General features: G+C 36.7%; 2 protein-coding genes across 2 annotated transcripts in view; both read left to right on the top strand.

Annotated features, from left to right (window-relative positions):
• Positions 1-1,645: 1,645 nt before the first annotated feature.
• The window catches only part of LOC134538432 (ATP-binding cassette sub-family G member 1-like), a 314,270-nt gene continuing 293,106 nt past the window's right edge, over positions 1,646-22,809 (top strand). Inside the window, exon 1 of the mRNA XM_063379757.1 lies at positions 1,646-1,862. The gene's annotated coding sequence lies outside the window, so the exon portion shown is untranslated. The remainder of the gene's footprint in view (positions 1,863-22,809) is intronic.
• LOC134538618 (PE-PGRS family protein PE_PGRS26-like) lies at positions 18,655-19,587 on the top strand. Its single transcript, XM_063380050.1, has one exon. The coding sequence runs from the start codon at positions 18,655-18,657 to the stop codon at positions 19,585-19,587; it is 933 nt and encodes a 310-aa protein (XP_063236120.1).

Here is a 22,809-nt window from a genome sequence, read left to right as displayed (position 1 = left end):
TAATCTACAGACGCGCGCGGCACGTCTCACGTTGCGGTGGCCACATGTCAGCCACCTTCACCTGCGCGCCGCAGCTCTGCTTACGTTTCGTAACATTATGTTCATTTTAACTCCTACGAGCCAAGTTTGATGAGCGGCCATTTTTTTTTAATTTCAACTGTTGTTTCTTTTGTCTGATCTCGCAACCAGTCTTGTGATTTTACCCTGTGCTAGCCGGAGCACATGGTAAAACAGATCAAGAGAGGTAACTGCTGGCATTACTTAGAAAAGGGCGGGTTACAAATGGGTGTCATAATTTTGGTTTTCTAATCATGGTAATGCTTGTGCATTTGTAAAGCTATCATTAATCGTATTTTTTTAAAGATTTTGTTTATTAATACTGCCGTGTGAAATCTTTGAAATGTGTTCACGCACAATGATTTTTTTTCCGAAAGAACGTTAAAATTTCGATTAAACATACCTATTTATCTCAAATAAGTCGATAAAATCTTTTAAAACTAGAAAGATTTTTATGTTTAATTAATATGTAATGGCCAGAAATAATTTACATGTAATTGTTTGTTTCGTGCTTGTCCCGCGAGAGAAAACCGCACAATAATGGGATTTATTTTGATGTCGCGCTGTTCTGATTTTAGTATAATATCTAGCTTAGGTTTTTTTTTTTTTTTTCAATTTTTCCCTATTATGAAATGATCAAGGCAACCACTAATTCCAACAACCTTATTATCAAGCAGCTGCAAAGAATAGAAAATAGACTTCCGTTGAATGCCCGTATACAATAAATATAGTATACATATATAACAAGTGGATAGTTACAGCGATAACCTTAAACCCAAAACTTCAAGGGACATTAACTTACTCCCTTTATTTTTTTTCTTTTGAACAAATAATGCTGCTGAAGTTGGTAGTGTATAATTATAAGGGTAAAAATTAGTACAAGCAGAATAAAATCCTAAATTGAATAGGAATTGAAAAATTAAATGCTGAAATAATGTTTTTTTCCCTCTCTTTCTATACGTGGGCTGCTTATAGATAAACTCCATCTTGCGAACGTAATAAATAATATAATTAATATTCAGTAAAATATATTCAACACACGCATTTACTTACTTATTACAGAAGGTTCTCACATAAGAACGTAGAAGAACGTTCAAAGTTTGTTATTGGCCGAAATCTCATAAGGTTATAGCAATAACATAGTATTAAGAAAGAGTTATACCTAGAGCCAACTTTATTACGGCAATGTACGGTAACTGTCCATATCACTATCCAAGTTTATACCTTGCTCCTGATGGCATGATCCTCTATGATTGATTAAGTGGTACATGACACTTGCGGTTTTAACTTACTATCACAATACAAACAAATTTTGTCAGGTCTTGCGGGAATTTCTTTGTATATTCAACTTAAGATTATAGTTCATTGTATAAAAGGATCTAGGGATAAACTTTGACGAAAAATTTTAGCATGAAATTATTGAAATTTGTGTATTGATTGTGCCCGGGCCCTTTGAGGTCTCTGTCGTGGCATTGTACATCCACTTTAAATGAGGGGAGCCTGCGCAGAAGGCCCGTGCGCACCAGCTGCTCCTCTTTAACGGCAGAAAAAAAAATCTATAACGGCTGGCAGCTGGCTGTAAGCCCTCAGCTGTTGTGTGGAGCGTGTCCGTAGTGCGTCGCGGACTGTCAGTCGGGGTACTGAGAAGTAACAAGCCGTATTCATGCGCGGATGCGTATGTCGCGTAGTGAAGTCATCGTAGGTGCGTGCGTGAGTGCGTGCGGTGTACGTTATGCGCGAAACTTGCGAGTGACGGAGCCGTAACTCTCTCCAGAAGGAAGAAAACCACGCAACGACCGACAAAGGTAGGTCTTTTATTCTCTTGCTGGTGTCGAAAGAGGTTATCTAATGTTCCCAATTACAGTACACACCGGGCAGGCGAAAGCTTTCTCTGCGTGCGCAACGCAAGTAGGTAGGTGCTGCACAATTTGGCCAACAATCCGAAGTCGCTTGAAGATAGTAATTTAGGACCCGTTCAAAAAATTTGGTGTTCGTAACGACTTTCTTTAGACACAGCAAGCTAGTTATTTACTAGTGGCAATTTATTGTGAAAGGCCAGAAGTGATTAATGTGATCATTTACTTTTAGAAAACAAATTACCGTATTTACGAAGTAATGTGTGTAATGACTGAAGAAACATTCTAAGTGGTCTGTAATCTAATTTACTTGCTATGCATATTTGTTTCTTCAACATTTCATTTTTAAATAAATGCACCCGTGTGTTGAACACTCACTTAAAACATTCATTCGTTATGCTGAATTACGGAATTCTAAGAGTTATATTTATTCATTTCTCTGTCTAGCAATGTGTGCCATTTAAAAACACGATGGTTGAGTTTATTCTGGACATATAATTTATTTAGCGTGAAAAGGGATAGGAGTTATAAGCACAGATGATGACGTATTTCGTAAATTAGTTTTTTATTATATAACGAAACTCGCAAAATTACCAAACTAAATTGCCAATCCATCATGTTGGTTTGAACTTTTTTAATAAAAACGTGTCAATGCTATCAACTTGTTTCGAACTTATAAATTAGGTGTCGTCCATATAAATATTATTTACTCTCAGCTGTTATACTAGCTTGAATATTTTTTACTAGTATTTAAATGAAAACAGCTGTTGACTAAGATATGTACCTATTTCTAGTATTGTTGCATTTGAATCATTTTAGTGACGTATTTTGTAAGATAGTAGGATATTTTAAACCACATCGGAATGTTGTATCAAAACATGAGAATAAACGATACACTACATAATAAACCGCTATTTTTACGACAAAATATATATATACCTAGCCAAGCAAATGTTTTGTTCAAATTAAGAAATATATAGTAATAAAAAACTAATTATAATATCAGTCATATTGGTGATTGGTGGTAACAATTTACTTTATTGGTATATTGGGTTTATTTTGAAGTAAATATTTCTTTGAGTTTACTGCAACTGGAGACTGGACTTTAACACAATTTGTTGAATATAGGCCTAATAGCAATAAATTGTAGCTTTATAGTCGAAAAAATTGAGTAATTTTAGTAAAAATGTGACTTTTTTTCTGAAACTATACGAATAAAAATATTTTGATTTACAACAACATAATCTAGTAGCATTTGGCTTATTTTGAAACAAAAATCTTATGCATGAATTCAAATTGAAACCTGACAAATCGGAGTTTGTTCCAAACGAGCCAGAGTCCAATTTTTTTTTATTTATGTCATCAAAGTTTGTTTTCAACCAAACCATAACGTTCGTAACTCAAAATTCTATCTAAATCATTTAACGACAATTATAAGGCCTGGTTTATAAACTACGAAAGTCTAACACAACGCAGACGATATGTTAAACTTCCAACTTTCTTGGGTTTTGTCTTACATTTTAGAATGCCGTAATTAAAGAGAAGAGTTCCGAAAAATTTTAAAGACTCAGAGTTAAATTTCTAACGTCGCGGCTGTTCCATAGATTTTTTTTTTTTTGACGTGACGTCTAATAAATCGATGAACGCCGGCTGCACGCACGAAAAAGTGTCCCGTTACGCACATGGTTCAGTCGTCCAAATAATCCGCTTTTTTTTTCTTTGCATCTTAGAACTATTTTTGACGTGTAAACATCTTAGTTCTCGGTATACGGCATTTGGAAGGAGTAATTTCGTGAAAATGGAACGGAAGTCGATGAACCTGATTTGTGTCACAAAAAAGGCGGACCCACGTGTAGCAACATAAATCGGTAGTCATTTTCGTAAACATAAGGGGACATACCAAACGTATTGGTGTACCAAATGATACTTTATAATAGTGAAATTACTCTAGAATATATTTGGTAAACTAAAATAATCACAGGTTTTAAAATTCCTTTATACATCTGTCTCAGTACAATGATCATGATGCATATTATTCTTCTGTATTCCCTAGACCCTAGAGGTTTTGTAGCACAGGTGTTGGAGCGCGCGCTTGGTAGCCTCGATAGACGTGGTTTATATCTCGTCACTGGAAAAGTTTGGTGGTGGCAAGCTACGTTAACAAGAATCCTATATTTCACAGACGAGAGAGCCACACCCGAAGTTCCCCGAAGATCATGCTCGCTTCTTTTTTTCCGTTCTATCTCATTGTATAAACCGGTGTGGCATTAAATTTTTCTGTCGATTTGGATAGGTTAGTTACATTATAAATACTTTAAAATATTGTGGATTGTTGGTTATATTAGATAAGTATAGCTACATTAAAAATACTGTAAAATCATTTTATGGTTCCTTAGCAAATAACTTTTTAATATTTAGCTATCCAAGGCTAGGAAACCGTTTACATGATTTCACAGTAGGTATCTTTAATGTAGCTATCCTAAACAAATCAACCGTCCACAATGTTTTAAAGTATTTATAATGTAGCTAACCTAACCTAATTGACCATTAGTTATCATGAGTTACAATGAACCAAAAAAAAAAAACCGAAAATGCACGATTGGGCGTTTGGCTCTCTCGTCAGTGAAAAGAAGGCCTCCCTACGTTTACGATTCAGACAGCGAATTCTAGGGGTGGGTGCAGAAAGTATGTGTGAAGTACTCATCAAGAAATTTTGGTATTTGAAAAGCGATTATTTTATATATTAGTTTCTCATATCGGCACTTTAAATAATTCTACGTTACATTTTGTGTTCTAGTTTCAAATTTTGTTTATCTGCAACATGCATGAGTTTGCTCGTTACCGAGGTTAGATGTTTACACATCACTGGCGAGCACTGAAATACTTTTTTTCTATTGTAAAAGGTAGTTTAGGTCATAGGCGTGTAATCAAATAAAACTATTGCAAAATATCGTTCTCTATTAATTTTTTTCCTGGGTGGGGTAGGTGCTCGTGCGTCTAGGTGATGGTAACGGAAATATAAAGGGAGTAGTCCAGATTCCGTCACCATAACAATGTTGATAACGTCACCAACAAAGCGGCGTTCACGTCATTTACTAGCCCTACATTCTTACGGGACAAACGCGGAAATATGGCGGTTTATGGCGGGGACTTTAACGTGATTTTTTGCCCAAAATAAGTTTCTAAATGAAATACACTTTCGTAATTAGAATTATATACTACAGCGCTACCTATTCTCGTGTAGATCACGGTACCGAAGATTACGTATCTTGCGTATCACGTATATCGTAATTTCCTCAATAAATAAAAGATGTGCAAAACAAACATTCGAATTTTTCCCTTCCAGAGCTTGTACCGCAAAATTAAATTACTTCATCGTAATTACTTCAACACCGCCTAGTTTACAACTTCATCAATATATCGCTACAAAATCACAATGAAAAACTTTCAATTTTTTTTTAATGTAGCCTGACCAACCTTACTAAACCTTTTACTTTGTGCTATTTCTTCGACGAGCGTAAAACTAACATAACATAGGGAAACTAGACTTTTTACGTTACCTCGTAAATTTTATGATTCTCCTTACAAAATAGGACAATTAGTTCACCTAACATTGCTAATGAAACGCACAGAACACACTTGTCACCTAACACAGCAAACAAAATGCACGTAAAAAAAAACACCTTTTGGCACAGTCTACAGGCGCAGCTAATGAGTACATATTTATTCTGAAAATATTTTGTAGACTTCTATAAACTGCTGGAACATTTTAAGTACTTAAAACATATTTATAATATGACATATTCATGTTATCCCAAAATTACAAAATGATCGATTATATGTTTGCTCATTTTCCATGGAACGAAAATATTACGAATATTTTAAATTCAATTTATCCAGCATTGGATAGTATACAACGCAGAATTGAATAACATTGAACGAAATTCATATTATACTAGCTGCAGTACCCGGCGTTGCCCGGGTTGAACACAGGGTGAAGGGGACCTTTTTCGAAATCAGATGTAGTTAGTAATAGTAATAGTTAGTTAGTTTTGTATTCTTAATTTGAATGTCAAGTGTGCAAAATAATTTATATCACTTTCAGATCCCGACAGAAGTTGTTCTGCCAGTGTATAGTTATTTACTTGTATATATCTAAAAATTGGTGGTCTGTACTATGTAATCTATACTTTATAAAGCACTATAGAAAAGCGCTGAAAAATAAGAGATCACTAATATTGAAAAGATTCCATTATCTAGCTAATTCTCGGCATGCATTGCAATGCCTCATTCAGTTTTGTTTTGTAATATGTTTGAAGTAGGTACACATATACAAATCATCTATCTATCTCTCTAAGTATATATTTATCTCTACCTACGTCTATACGTACTATATATCCATGTATCTCTCTCTATTTATCTGTTCTATATATAAATCTCTATATCACGAAGAACATTAATTAAATATACAAAAAATCGTGTAAGCAAATCGAATTGTAATCAATTTGCAGTGAATAATAATGAATTTGTAGCGAAAAAAATCAGTATTCGCACGCGTGTGGTACTTTCGTCTGCCCTCACGTGTCTGCCCGTTCGGGTAAGCACACTTAGGCATATTTCCCCACCTACAACGCGCCTTACCACGCCGCGCTACGCCCCCCCCCCCCCCCCCCTCCTCTACAACACAGCGCTCATTGTGTACGGCGCGGTGCTTGGCAAGTTTCTTACTCGCGTTAACTTCAGTTTCACATTATGTAATGACTCCGTAAATGTTTCATCAGAATTCCTCTAATATTTTGTCTTGTCGCAAACTTATAAAAAATTCACATAAACCTTACATATTTCCATACAAACTTAAATACCCTATTCTCTATTGTTATTTTACACCTTGAGGGTAAAACTTTTACACACTTTGAATGTCATATTTATTTATATCGAATCAACAGCCTAAACTATAAGTTTCAAGCTTCTAGCTCTAAAAATGACGATACTTTCATACAACTTATCCCCCCTTTTTTCAACCTATTACAACCTTTTTTTCGCAATAAAGAAGTATCCTATGACCTTTCTCAGACTCTAGACTATCTGTGTACCAAATTTCATTTAAATCGGTTCAGTAGTTTTGGCGTGAAAGCGCGACAGACAGTTACTTTCGCATTTATAATATTAGTAAGGATTCTGACTAAGGTAATTATTTAATTTTTTGACCTTCAAACATTATTTTTCATCCCATGCACTAATAACGTGGTCGTATAAAAATTGGCTTTACACCAAGGTTTAAGTTATTATTAAGATGGTCTAAAATAAATCAAACGAATATGATATTAAGAAATTGTTAAACTTTTTTAAATTTTAACTTATGTTTTTACGGTAATAATTCGTTTCATCAAAAATTGTTTCATCTAAAGTTTTACATGAAATTTATTATTTATACAATAAATTAAAATGGATATAATAGTATAACAATTAAAAAAAGTAATGGTTATATTTTACTTTTAAACTTTGTTTTTAACAAACCTTACAGTTATAATTGTTTAGATAAAAAATATATTTTAACAATAGTTTTATTCAATATTTAGAAAGTTAAAAAAAGTAAGAATGAATTAGGTAATGTACATAGTAGGGAAGTTTTATTTATTTTCTTATTCCAACCGCAAGTTTTTTCAACCCCTTGAAATAATGGTTTGTTTTATCAAAAATTGTTTCAGACAAAAGATTTAGATAAAAATTATAAGATTAATACAAATTTTGCACGAATTCGATGCTTCTGTAAAGGGAGTTATGATTTTTTTTTTGTTCTCCAGCCCTTGATTTTTAAACTCCTTGCTGTTATGGTTTGTCGTATCGAAAACTTATCCAATAAAAATATTTTGGTCTTACTCCTCTCAGTTATAATACTTTAAAACGGATGTGATATTTTCCATGTTATGGGAGTTACATAGATGTTTATGCTTTTACAAAACCTCCATTTCCCCCTTGACATTCAAATTAAGAATAAAATTACTAACTACATCTGTTTTCTGCCCGGGCAACGCCGGGTACTGCAGCTAGTTATAAATAAGCACGACTTTCCACTTGTCTTGTGACTACAACACTTATTAGTGGTATCAAAAAAATATATTTCTAACTATCAAATACTTACTGTATACTTATTTAATCACTTATCATCAAGGTATTTCACTCCACCGATTACTTCACTACTACTTGTACGACAACCGTTATTTAAGCTTCAAAATTCCCAATTTCGTAATATTTAATTTCATGACGATATTCCGTATTCCTGTGTTACCAGCATTACTTACTGTATTTTTCTTCTTTCCTGCATTCTAGTTTATCATTGGCCAATTTCCATGACGTCGTTATATCCCCTAATTTCTTTCCACTCGGTAAAAATCATATGTGTAATCCGTTTGGGAAAGACTGATCCGGAGTCAATGAATCGTAGACTCCCCAGACGAATTGCGTGTTTTCCGTTACGCTGCCAACAAAACGAACACAACACACCACAGTTTCATTCATGCAAGCTGTGAAACTGGTTTGCGTACGTCTTCGTCAACAGAGCGAGGCTCGTTTTCTCTCTAACAGCATGTAGTACCTGAATGCTTACGTAATTTTTTTTGTTGCTGCTGGCGTTACAAATTGTTTGCTTTGTTTTTATAGTTAGTTCATGTAACTTGTCTGACACTTAACATCTGTCAAAAGCAATACTGGTGGTACCCACTTCCAAACCATCACTTACGAAACATCAGATGAGGTTTTCTTTACGATTACTGACAACCAAACAAACACCTTCAACAGAACGACGGTGGCAGAAGGATACCTAGAAAATTGGTATTACTTTTGAGATGTGTCAAATTTGAAACAAGTTAGACTACATGACACATTATAATGTAACTACATATAAAAAACTTTAAGTTAACAAAATTCTGGTTATAATGTAGAACTTAGGTTTTTTTTATACGATTTTCGGCTTATACACCACAAAATATTTCTACCACACTTAAAACACCAATAATAAAATGTCCCAAATTTAAACCCGTGAAACGTATATGCACTTTTTAAATAAAAACTTTTAAAGTGATGTGTATAAATGTCTTGTGTAACATCTTGGCTCTTGGGATACGATATTTGGTAGGAGTAATTTCGTGAATGGAACGGAAGTTGCATGGAAGGAAAATATCGAAACACGATGCTGCCATCTGTGGTGGATGACCCGAACAAAATTCAACAAAGCCAAAGGGAAACTTAACTGTTTTAATTCATTTTAAAAAGGTGGGTAGTGTTTTAAGAAAATTCCTCTTTGAAAGTCCGGTCCAAAGCCGGAGTTTAAAATTTTTTTTTACAAATATTTTTCGCTTTTATCGGAACCGTTTCATTATAAACTTTAAAATGTCAGAAAATGGAATGATTCTATATTTGACGTAGTTGCTCTGGCAGCGGTTCGTAGTGGCGGGTGCGGGAACTATGTGATTCACTTTCATAAATATAGTTGTAAACACAATTTGCGCATGTTTATTACGCTCGAAGAATTTTATATTAAATTTCGTGTACGATTTTCGTATTGCAAATGTATTTGCAATACTAGAACACATGAATTTGTTCGTTAACCAGGTTAGATGTTACACATCTCTGGAGACTACTGAAAGACTCGCTCGCATTATTTTCTCTTGGCTCCTGACCAACATTTATATTTAGTACTAATGCACATAAGCTTTTTCCCTTTGCGTCTTGACAAGAGTTTTATCGTCAGGTTATTTCTAACGCATTTTTAAAATTAGATTTTACTAGCAAGTAATTAATGCTGAAACCACAAAAGAACGACAAGCGTGATTGGAAAGACGCAGGGACGTCGGAACGTTTTCATGAGTTGGGGGGGGGGGGGGGGCGAAAAGATGTATCAAACTTACCTCAGTCATAGGGCAGGGGAACGGGGGCCCTCCCCCGGAAAAATTTGGAATTTTAGATGCAAAATTCTGCTATTTAATGAGTTTCCGAACCAAAATCTTAAATTTACCATTCCAAGAATTTGATGACGTAGTATGTATTAAATACTACTCTGACAGTAGATGTAGTACAATTTAAATAAAATACCATCTAGGAATTTTCAATCATTTACAGTATATTGACAATCATAAATTTGATTTTCTAATCATTGTGATCACCAATGAAACATTTGTAACTACTGGTTGAGAAAAATACTACTAGGACCAAACATTTATTCTGGGAAAAGGAGGGGGGCGAAATGCTACTCTCGACCCCCCCCATGCATAACAGCACGGGGGCGACTCGCCCCTGCTGCCCCCCCCCCCCCCCCTGTTCCATCGTCCCTGGAAAGACGTGACGCTACAGCAGAAACATCGCGCATTTGTGAACGTGCATGCGGTTCGAACCCGGCTCCTCTGATGTGCGAGTCCAAAACAATTTGTGTAATGTACTATGTGTAGGAAATGTATTTTTTTAAATTACCCTACAGGTAAATGCATTTAGGATATCTTAAATAAAATAACTGAAGCAAAATAATGTACTCGATTATGAGTTAAAAGAACACTAAAGTTTTTTTATAAGTGATACGCGTTATAAGCGTTAATAATTATCATAAATCCATACAAGAAGTGATAATTTTTTTTCAGGAAGCACACATGTAGCTATTGATATAAATCATGCTCCTGTAATTGTAATTATGTATTTATTACCATTGTAAATTAATTAACAGTATAGCTAATACCAATTTTACGGGAAAAAAATAGATTTCGTGTCAAAATGAATTTCTGATATTATTTTAGCACGTTCAGTTCACACCCTTAAGACAGTTTAACGAATGCAAAAAGCAGTAGCTATTATTTATTCTTCACTTAATTTCGTTTATTTTTTCTACCATGTTTCCAGTGTGAAGCGTGTCTAAGGTAGGTGATTGGTCAGATCGCTCGCTTCCTGCCAGATGGTGGAATTATCTGTGCTGACCAAGCGTAAAACATTTCACTCGTAAGCTGTTATGTTTATGTATTCATTTTCGTTGTCCATACTTGGGGTATTTTTTTTTTACAGCGATGAATTTGTCAAAGATTTTATGTTTAATCGATCTTACCTATTGCAGTAATCATGCAAAGAACATACTTAAACTGATGTTCTTACTACGATGGTGATTTAAGGGATTATTAAAGAACGCGGAGTGTTCGTCACTCAAGTGTGAAATTATAGAATGCTCTAAAGCCTTAATTCGTTCATTAGTTCAGGGTGAAGCGCAAACTTGTCGGTGGGGCATAGCCGTTTGGCTCTGAAATATCGTGCAGCATCAGTTTCTGCTTTCCAAGAATACTCAGAGGAATCGTCTCCGTCGAAAGGAAGGTCGTCGCCTTTATGTGCAAGGTTTCGATCGGAAGGGGTAATAAATATGCGGAGAGCAGCAAATTGGGTAGCAAATTGGATGAGACGACCTTGAGTTTACGTGGAAATAACTAGCGGATCAATCCGGTACCAAATGGCTAGCCACCCCTTCCCCCTGACTGCACTCGTGACGGTCAGTTCCCGAGAAATGACCTTGAACACCCGTTGCTACTGAAGCGCTCCTGTCTCGACACGTGCGCCTGTAAGCCGGCATCATGATAGCGCGACACGACGTATCCAACGCCAATGAAACCATTGTGTTTTGGATGTGACGTCTAATAAATCGATAAACGCCGCCTGCACGCACGAAAAAGTGTCCCGTTAAGCACATTGTTCCATTACGATGTGTCCCGTTACGCACATTGTTCCGTTACGCTGTTTCCCGTTGCGTTCATTGTTCCGTTACGCTGTGTCCCGTTACGCTCATTGTTCCGTTACGCTGTGTTCCGTTACGCTGTCGGCGAGTGCAGTAATTATGGGTTACGTTACAATTGACTAAAAAATTATGGTGATTCATATAATTGATGATAGATATTTGATTACAGTTTAATTATATGAAAACTTGTTCCTAATTATATTTAAACTTTATAGCTAAACACCAATTTTTTAAAATTAATTACAAGTCATCTATACGTGAACTGTTTCGTCGACTGTTTATAAAGTGAAGTGAAAAGTTAATGTGGTTTTCATTGCTTATTACAACAACAATTTCGGCAATAAAGGTTAATTATTCTTCCATTTTAAAAAAATTGGATTACTAGTATAATTTCAAGTATTTATTCTTTTATTATTAAAATAAAAATGTTTCAATTTTATTCATAAAGTATGCAATCATTTCAACAATGTTTTGTTATGACGTTGTCACGTTAAACTGTCGTCCGTAAACCGACTTTACAGACAACCAATTTTTTTTTCGTTATTTCAGTAAAATTCATGATATTATTTGTGATGGTTTAAAAATGAACGGCGTTAGTTTAAAACTGGATCAAGAAGCCACAAGTATTTAGAAATGAGTAAATTGAGATCAGATTTGAAACACACGAAGACCGGTATTGTGGCAGTGGGTTGAATTTTTTTATTTATTTAATTATTATACACGAACATAATTCAGCACTAGGCTGGTTTACAATTTTATCGTTTTATTACACACAACAAAATGTAAAATACCAGTTTAACACTAAACATTTAAACCATGCCTTAGAACACCATGAAAGAAATTCAATGAATAAAAATAATGAAGGAAAAAAAAAGGAATACAAAAAATTCCATAAATAAAATGTCCGATTTCTTAAAGAAATCTTTTTTAACAGTCTATATCTCTACATTATACCGCTAGTTAGCACAGTAACATGAAATGTCGGTTACATACTTTTTGATTAATATAGTGTGTCTTACCTATACAGATATGAAAATAATATTTTTTTTTACTTTTATTGCTTAACTCGTTTTTTTACTTTTGTTTACTCATGTTTTCATTACACCATCCAAATAATAATGATAATATAATAGTTTTTTCATAGTATTAACACATTTAAATGATAATTTACATTTCAATTCCTGAATGAACTGATAATTATAATGATGCGGTATACAGTTTTAAATTATCCGTTTATGTGTAGAATATGTGTAAACTCTTCTTTTAAACATTCATAAATCTTTAAAACGTGTGTTTTCTCACAATTCTAAAAGAATGTTTTTTTTTTCTCGGGGTTTTGAGAAAATCTATTTTTTTTTATATAGATTTGTTAACAATATCATTGAAATCAAGAGTTTAAAGATAAAGGATACATTAAAAACGATAGATTCAAATTTAAGATTACAAGCTTTGTCTATGCTAAGGTTGAAATAAAAATTTATTTAATGTACTTAAAACTATTAAATAAAATGTAATTGAATGTTTTTAACTATTTGCAAGCAACTATTTATTCGGAGAAAATCGTGAGTGAAAAACAAGATTTTGAAGAAGCAAAAAAAAGCAATAAAAAAACTAGGCTTGTCAGAACACCGCCTGTAGCGCCACCATGTTTCAGTTCACGTCAACCGACTGCATCCCCTTTATGTGCGCAAGGCCCTGAATTTTTTTGCAGTAACTACTTTTGTGTACAAAGCGATAACCTTCATTCAATACATTGACAATAAAAGGTTAAATTGTGAAATGCACCCTGGAGTGTTAATAATTTCGAACCGTGAATGATAGTGAAAAAATGCGTTTGAGCTTTTTAATTTTCATAAAAATAACCTTCAGAAAAGGAACTGATTGTAAAAAAAACACCATTCAGTAACGTTATTTATCTTTGTTCTTATTCAGATAGGAGCCTGTTTTATGTACAAATATCGTCAAAAACATAAATACTGGCTATTTATATTTCAAAGAACTTCATGTTTAGCTATAGTTTTAAAAGTTGCATTGCAAATGTGATAATCTTTGTCTGTCCTTGGCTCGAGTGGCAGCATGAGATTTTTTTTAATAATATAAAATGTTTAGGTTTATGATTCATTAATCTTTGGACATTTGTCTCATTAACACAGCAGCGTCTTTTGACTTCCACTTATCAGCACTATTATTTCTGGCCTTGACTCTTAAGTTTATGAAGATAGGTTTGGTTTCACCAAATGCAAATAAGAAATGGGAAAAAAATCTTTATAATCATGTTGGGATGAAAATATTAGTTCCCGTTTTCGTCTAGAGAAATAGTTCACGTTTCACTACTACTTTTATTTGATCGGAGGTTCTAAAAACATAGTTTATCCCGGCATAATATAAAATAATCCTAATGTAACATCTGAGGTGATAAGCTGTGATGAACTCCTTGTTGTCACTTGTATGTGTATATTTTTTCTTTCAGTACTACGTCCCTTTACCAATATAAATACACTACGTCCCTTTACCAATAGAAATACTTTTACAATTTACCGGGTTCGTAAAAGTATAGCCCAATTAAAGATTTTATTACACTACACAGTTTTATTTATCGCCAATATTTACTTCACTAACAAATAATCTAAAAATGCCAAATAATTAATTACACTTAAAAATTTTGCTTCCCCAGTCACTCGTTTTCACACACAGCAAACCTCGCTGGGCCGCACCTCTGGCGCAACTCTCGCCGCAGCACCCCTCGTGGTCCTCCGCCGCCGCACTCCTCCGCCGCCGTCGCACTCCCCTTCGCCGAGGACCCACTCGACGCCTCGCTCGGAACTTCGCTCGGAACTCCGCCGCGCTCACGACACTATCGCCCGGAACTGAACTTTCCGCCCTGGAACCTTCGTCCAGGGACTTCGCCGTTCTGCCGCGCCCGAAGCACTATCGTCCTGGAAACTCCGCCGCGGGAAAACTCCCGACTCAACTGAACTGACTCCCTGCCCTGGAACCTTCGTCCAAGGACTTCGCCGCTCTGCCATACCCACGGCACTATCGCCCCGGAAGCTCCGCCGCGGGAACACTCCCATCTCCCAGCTGAACTCCACTCCGAGGCCGGCGTCCTCGGCTTATATATCAGGCCAGGCACCACTTCTAGAATTCACGAGTGCGGCTGGATGTGTCGCGTCATTCCGCGCCGACCCGACTGCAGAAATCTCTCGAAACACGTCGGCAGCTGCCAGGTGGCGCGCGGGACTCTCCAGGTGCGAGGTGTCTAGCTTTCAGCGCCGCGCGCCGCGCGGGGAGCGGAGGACTGGAGGGAGGGGAAGCGGCGACCCAGGTGCGCACTGCACATCTCATGTTGCGGCAGCTACCTGGTGTCAGCCAGCTGTGCACCAGCACGTGTCGCGGCCTTGCTCACGTTCGTAATAATACTATAAAATAGCAGTGATTTATAAAATTTATTTCATAATAATACCTTAAATATTTAATAAAATTATTTGAATAATAATTTCCTTAACAACTCCCAGTGAAAATAATAGGTAGTTCAGCATTTTGATTCAAATACCGAAACCTACTTCGTCGACGTAAAAAAAATTGGTATTATAATTAGATTAATTTTATATTGTTTTCTTAAATCAAAAGGGAAAAATTGCACCTCCTCTCTACATGTTAGAGTGCTTGAACTCGGAAACAAATTATTGTGAATCTTGTAAGAATTTCTTAATCTTAACACAAAATTCCTGAAGTGGTTTTTAGTAACTGACTTTTACTAGTGTTGTAAATTTTGTTAACTTACAAATATTTGTATTACAATTTTTTTTTTACCAGTCAATAACAACATGTTTGCAAAATAGTAAGCTACTATAATTGCATTTATTTAAATGAACCATTTAGAGATATTGTGTGTAAAAGCTAAACTACTGCAAATTCATGAACTGTGACATAAAAAATGTTAATAACAGCTCCATTTTAATTATATTGCATCTTTTTTCCCTTGGATTTCCTATAGAATTAAAATTTATTGGAGAAGTTTTCAATGTTCCACATTTAGTAGTAATACTAATTATAATAATCACTTTTTAATAGGTGGCAAAACAAAGGTTTATTGCCTTCTATTACACCTAACCCCTATGGAATTTCAAACGAGACATACATTGTAACAGGAGTATAAGCTATGAAATTACCACAATATTTAGTATTGAAATCTTAGTGAAAATATACAAAATACTAAATAAGATTTATCAGAACATTAAAGGAATAAATTATGAAGATGAGCTATAACTAGGCTTTGTACAGTTTGCTAAATACTACATATTGCCATACATTTACACAGTCTAACAAAAAAATAGTACGATATTTTGGAATAGTATGGCTAAGTAGGCCTAAAGTGAGTAAAATTAAATTCTGTCCCTCATTTTTCAAATACAAAAAAAAAAAATTTGAATGTTACGGTTTTCTATGTTTTCTATAACAATGCAATTTGAAATATATTACATGTTTTGCTAACTATGCATAATTATTTATCACGTACTGATGAATTTTAATTTAGGAGTAAAGCGATTTGTAAAATGAGTGAATTTATTTTCTGTGAGTTTTATATTGGGGATTGCAAACTCATATTTACTACTAATGAGAAGAATTTCTTATACATATAAATATTTTCTCTCAGAAAAAAAATAATGATTTGCCTGGATTTTAAATTCCTAGCTCAAAAGAAATTCATAGTGTTTTGTATATGGGAGTGTGATCCAGATAAAAGAATTGTGTTTCGTGAAAATATAAGTTTTCAGATGCTACATATTAATCTTGAAATATTCAATGTGAGCCTGAATTCGACCAAAAAACTTAGGCTGCAGGTTAATCACGAAGTTGAAGCTGAACAACTGATCTATTGCAAATAAAAGAGAGTATTTAAAATGGAACCCTAATCACCTGGCTATTTTTTAATTGGACAAAGTTCTACCGTAACTACAAACGTTTCACTCACGTACAATATTTTCGGTTATAATTAGGGGTAACACCCTTATTTCTAATTCAATTTTGTGACATGAAGGATAAATTGGGTTTTGAAGGTGGATTATTAATATTCATGTCAATAATGACCAAAACGGTTGCCTTGTGTTAATACTCTAAACCCTACAGTTTTCTAGAGATTATGGCTAAAAATTTAGAACGAAAACCTGCAACGCCTGGCGCCAGTGCAATAGGACCTAATTCTAACGAGGAACGCTGATTGTTAGGTGCATCATCATCTTTTTGGTGACATAACGTTTGTATCCATTAAACTTTTTTCAGAACCACGAAACCCATCATTCAACCATATTGTAAAAGATCTACTGCAACATCATAAGACATTTCTCTAACAAAACACTCAGAGCTGTTCCATCTTGACCTTGAACTGCAGTGTTGGCAGCTTAGAGAAAGCTGTGTTTATGATCATACTATTCTCCGTTCACTCTTACCTGATTTTTGGAATAAACAAAGCCTCTTGTAAACAAAAATTTTCATTGGCTGCCGGCCGCCGCGGTCATTATTCGTGCACAAGAAATAGTCCCTTGGTTACGTACCATTTGTAGGTATTTTTACACTGCCTTTTTTTATAACAATTGTTGTTAAATAGCATTATAGCGTTTCACCATTAATATCCAATACAGTTTTAATGTATTAGCAAGTATTTACAGTTATGTTAGCAGACGCCGTGTGTATAGTGTACGGTTGATGCCCGGCGCAACAGTTGTATTTCGGATTCGCGCGCGCACGGTTTGTTATGGCTGACGCCATACCGAGTTTTGTAAAGCACAGAACGGGAAAGCCTTTGAAAAGTGCACAGAAAACTATTGTGTTGAATGTTTTTAAAACATTTTCAGACAAATATCCGGATTGTTGTGTGAACTATATCGCGAGTTTAACTGCGGAATTTACGGGTGTTTCGAAGAGCAGTGTGCTTCGTGCAAGGAAAGAATTACAGGACACTGGGAAGAAAAGGAAACCTGAGTATCCTGTTATCACAACTTGTGATGATTTTGTGAAGAAGGCTATTAGGCGTAAAGTGCATAGTTTTTCCTTTGCAAATGAACCACCTACGCTGAACAGAGCGCTACGGTGTGTTAACGACGACCCTGAACTTCCTAATTTCAGACGAACAACATTTTATAAACCTATCGGTTTTCAGTACGTAAAGAGAAGCAAAACAAATGTCATAATTGATAGGGACGAAATTTCACTATGGCGAAGAAACTATTCAAGCAAAATCCGTGGTTACCGACAACAAGGACCCAAAATATACTATTTAGATGAAACGTGGGTGAATGAAGGGCATGCTACAAACAAGTCTTGGAAATATTCTACAGTTTAGAAGAAGAGAGAAGCTTTTCTCTCAGGACTGTCTACAGGATTAAAAAATCCAACAGGTAAGGGGCAGCGCCTTATATTGCTTCATATTGGTGGCGACAGTGGTTTTGTGGAAAACGGTGAGTTAATTTTTCAGTCAAAGAAATCCGGCGACTATCATGAAGAGATGAATGGTAACGTTTTCCGGGATTGGTTTAAAAAAACATTGCCAAAATTAGAACAGAGCAGTGTAGTTGTTGTGGACAATGCGTCCTATCACAGTGTAAAGTGTGATCGTGTGCCAAATCATTCGTGGAGAAAACAAAATATTATCGCGTGGTTACAGTCAAAAATATATCCTTCAGTGCAACGTCTGTGAAAGTGGAGTTGCTGAATTTAGTTTTTTTTTTTTTTTTTCATACAGTACGTTCATCTTTTACTGCATATGTGATTGACGACACCGCCGAGAAAGCGGGGCACACTGTACTTAGGCTACCGCCGTATCATTGCAACTTGAATCCAATCGAACTCGTGTGGAGTTAGATTAAAGGTTAAGTGGCACGTAATAACAGAACATTCAAGCTAAGCGAGGTACGTGATTTGGTAGCCACAGCTTTGTCTCGGATTACTCCAGAGAAGTGGGACGACTGTTTTCGGCACGGAATGAAAGAAGAGGAAAGAATGTGGGAATTGGATGGTATTAGTGATATTGTCTTTGACAGTGTTATAGTTCCACTCGGTGACAGTGACGACAGTGGCGACAGTGGCGACAGTGGCGGCAGTGGCGACAGTGGCGGCAGTGGCGGCAGTGGCGGCAGTGGCGGCAGTGGCGACAGTGGCGACAGTGGCGACAGTGGCGACAGTGGCGACAGTGGCGGCAGTGGCGACAGTGGCGGCAGTGGCGGCAGTGGCGGCAGTGGCGGCAGTGGCGGCAGTGGCGGCAGTGGCGGCAGTGGCGGCAGTGGCGGCAGTGGCGGCAGTGGCGGCAGTGGCGGCAGTGGCGGCAGTGGCGGCAGTGGCGGCAGTGGCGGCAGTGGCGGCAGTGGCGGCAGTGGCGGCAGTGGCGGCAGTGGCGGCAGTGGCGGCAGTGGCGGCAGTGGCGGCAGTGGCGGCAGTGGCGGCAGTGGCGGCAGTGGCGGCAGTGGCGGCAGTGGCGGCAGTGGCGGCAGTGGCGGCAGTGGCGGCAGTGGCGGCAGTGGCGGCAGTGGCGGCAGTGGCGGCAGTGGCGGCAGTGGCGGCAGTGGCGGCAGTGGCGGCAGTGGCGGCAGTGGCGGCAGTGGCGGCAGTGGCGGCAGTGGCGACAGTGGCGACAGTGGCGACAGTGGCGACAGTGGCGACAGTGGCGACAGTGGCGACAGTGGCGACAGTGGCGACAGTGGCGACAGTGGCGACAGTGGCGACAGTGGCGACAGTGGCGACAGTGGCGACAGTGGCGACAGTGGCGACAGTGGCGACAGTGGCGACAGTGGCGACAGTGGCGACAGTGGCGACAGTGGCGACAGTGGCGACAGTGGCGACAGTGGCGACAGTGGCGACAGTGGCGACAGGTCTGATTCAAGTCTGGAAGGGATAGCACCATTGCCAGATTGTGATTAGGTGAGTACCAAATCGCAACACTTATCATATTGTTGTCATACGTTACGGTGCTATTTTATCGATTACTAGCTGCAGTACCCAGCGTTGCCCTGGCTGAACACAGGGTGAAGGGGAACTGTTTAGAGATCAGATGTAGTTAATAATTGTCTTCTTAATTTGAATGTCAAGTGTGCAATATAATTTATATCACTTTCAGATCTCGACAGACGTTGTTCTGCCAGTTTATAGTTATTTACCTGGTCTGTATGTAATCTAGACTCTATAAATCAATATAGAAAAAAGAAATGAAAAATAAGGGATTACTAATATTGAAAAGATTCCATTATCTAGCTAATGCTCGGCATGCTTTGCAATGCCTCATTCAGTTTTGTTTTGTAATATGTATGAAGTAGTTACACATATACAAATAATCTATCCATGTCTCTAAATATATATTTATCTCTATCTACATCTATATATCTATGTATCTCTCCATCTGTATTTATCTCTTTATATCTACATATATACCTCACACTTATCTCTATGTATTCTATATGAGGGTACTGATTGCTTCGTTGTTAATATCACATAGGTGTTTTTTACTTGTATGGGAAAATTAAGAATGATAAGGCATCTAGTGCGTGGCAACAATGTTAATAGGCAATAGGAAATAAACTTCTAGCGCCTGCGGCACTGTCAACACACACTTCGTACGTGTACTGCATGTTGTATCTAACCCCCTCCAACGCATTTGATTCAAAATTTGACTTTTAGTAAGGATCCATAATGTAATTGATAATATAATATAGCCTATAGCCTTCCTCGATAAATGTACTAACACAAAAAATTTTCAAATCAGACCAGTGGTTCCTGAGATTAGTGCGTTCAAACAAACAAACAATCTCTTCAGCTTTATAATATTAGTATAGATTCAAAAAATAAACATTGTTTTCTTTTGTGTCCTGAACGGTAATGGCACCATTTTCCTTTAATATTACTTCTCCATTATTTTATTAGCACCGACTGTACTGAAGCGTGTGTGTTGCAACTAGTGCTTGGCGCGCAAGATGAATTCAGCCTATCACTTGCTGATGCGGCGCAGTGATACGACGATGTTTGTTTATTTCAAAACTTAACTAAGAGTGAACGGAGAATAGTTGATGCACCCATTAATCGCTATGAAAGACAACAGGCAAGAAACATGCACACTAATCATTATACATGCCCCTCCTCGTGGGAATGCCACTGCTGCATGAAAAAAAAAAGAGCGCGTGTAACACAATACACGTGAAAGAAGTGAAACTTCTTTGGCAATTAAAACCCCGACTCGTAAGTATATCGTTACGGATAAAATAGCTGACTGTTTAGAATACATAAACCTATATATATTTTCTGAAACAAGTGCGTGCGCACACTTTATTTTCTTATTTTTTCGTTCATCTATCTATCTCGGTTCTAATTTTTTGACGTGACGTCTAATAAATCGATGAACGCCGGCTGCACGCACGAAAAAGTGTCCCGTTACGCACATTGTCCCTTTTCGCTGTGTCCCGTTACGCTCATTGCTCTTTGCTAACCTTTACCTCCTAGCATTGCGATCGAGTTCGTGGCGCAATTCTGTTTTCATGCGCTTGCAATGTAACATTTTCATTGCTCTTTGCTAACATCTTCCTCCTAGCAATTTTGCAGAGTCCGTGGGGCAAAAATAATATGTTGACATCTTGGTGTAGGGTCAGCCATTTTTCTGCACATCATCGGTGAGTTAGGTATCTTAAATGTATGATTCTGTGTGTTATATGATTATTATAATTCTGTGTGTGAATGATATGTTTGTTCATTATCTTCCCACATACATGACCGTTATCTTTCCATGTGTATGACCATTATCTTCCCTTACGTCGTTCTGTGTTTGAATGATTGTCATAAGTTAGATGAATATTCTTTCCTTTATTGACGTGACCACGTCTAATAAATCGATGAACGCCGGCTTCACGCACGGAAAAGTGTCCTTTTACGCACATTGTCCCGTTATGCTGTGACCCGTTACGCTCATTGTACGCTTGCGCCGCATCTATCGCTCTTCCAATCGATTGGAACAACCATCGATTTGACTTTTTTGAGGCACATTAAACTTGAAACACTCCCATTCGTTTCCTACTTTTCCTATCATCGTCCTATCCTTAACAGAATAACACAGATTGGAAGAAGTTAAATAGCGAACATGTATAAAAGTTATAGTTAAAATAATCTCTTCGTTAAAGTAATAATCATATTTGAATTAATGAGTGCAAATTAAAGTAAATTTATCAATTAAATTGTAGATTTCATTTCACTCCTCCTTTATATCCATACAAACTAGTGATAATCCAATAAAAATGATTCCATTTAATTCATAAAATTATGCAATCATTTCATCAATGTTTTGTTATGACGTCACGTTAAACTATCGTCCGTAAACCGACATTACAGACAACCAATTTGTTTTTTTCGGTAGGGAATGACTCATCGCACAAAGAGGTCGAGAACTAGCCCAGCTACGTATATAACTCTCTTAATATATCTATGGCCAAGTACCTATTCTGACTTTTTCGCGTCAGAAATGTTTCACAACAATGTTTCACGAAAGCATTGCATTGAAATTCTGTCTTGAACTCATCGCGCGCAAAGTAAGTTTCACCTCAAAAATCTAAATAAAATTTTGAATATCAACTTCTGTGCAAAAACGTTACGATTAAGGTAACGCGAATAAATACAAACCAAAGACACCATTATTTATTCAACAGTTTTTAAGGGCCTTTACTTTCGCATTTATTTAAAACTAGCTGCAGTACCCGGCGTTGCCCGGGATAAACACAGGGTGAAGGGGACCTTTTTAGAAATCAGATGTAGTTAGCAATTGTCTTCTTAATTTTAATGTCAAGTGTGCAAAATAATTTATATCACTTTCAGATCCCGACAGACGTTGTTCTGCCAGTATATAGTTATTTACCTGTATATAGATCTAAAAATATGTGGTCTGTATGTAATCTAGACTCTATATAGCACTATAGGAAAAAAACTGAAAAATAAGAGATTACTAATATTAAAAAGATTCCATTATCCAGCTAATGCTCGGCATGCATTGCAATGCCTCATTCAGTTTGTTTTGTAATATGTTTGAAATAGTTTCACATATACAAATCATCTATCCATCTTTCTAAATATATATTTATCTCTATCTACATCTATGTATCTCTCTCTATT

The sequence above is a fragment of the Bacillus rossius genome, chromosome 13 (genome assembly GCF_032445375.1).
Source record: "Bacillus rossius redtenbacheri isolate Brsri chromosome 13, Brsri_v3, whole genome shotgun sequence".
Lineage (NCBI taxonomy): Eukaryota > Metazoa > Arthropoda > Insecta > Phasmatodea > Bacillidae > Bacillus > Bacillus rossius.
The sequence above is the reverse complement of the archived record's forward strand: the minus strand, read 5'-3'. Positions and strand labels throughout refer to the sequence as shown.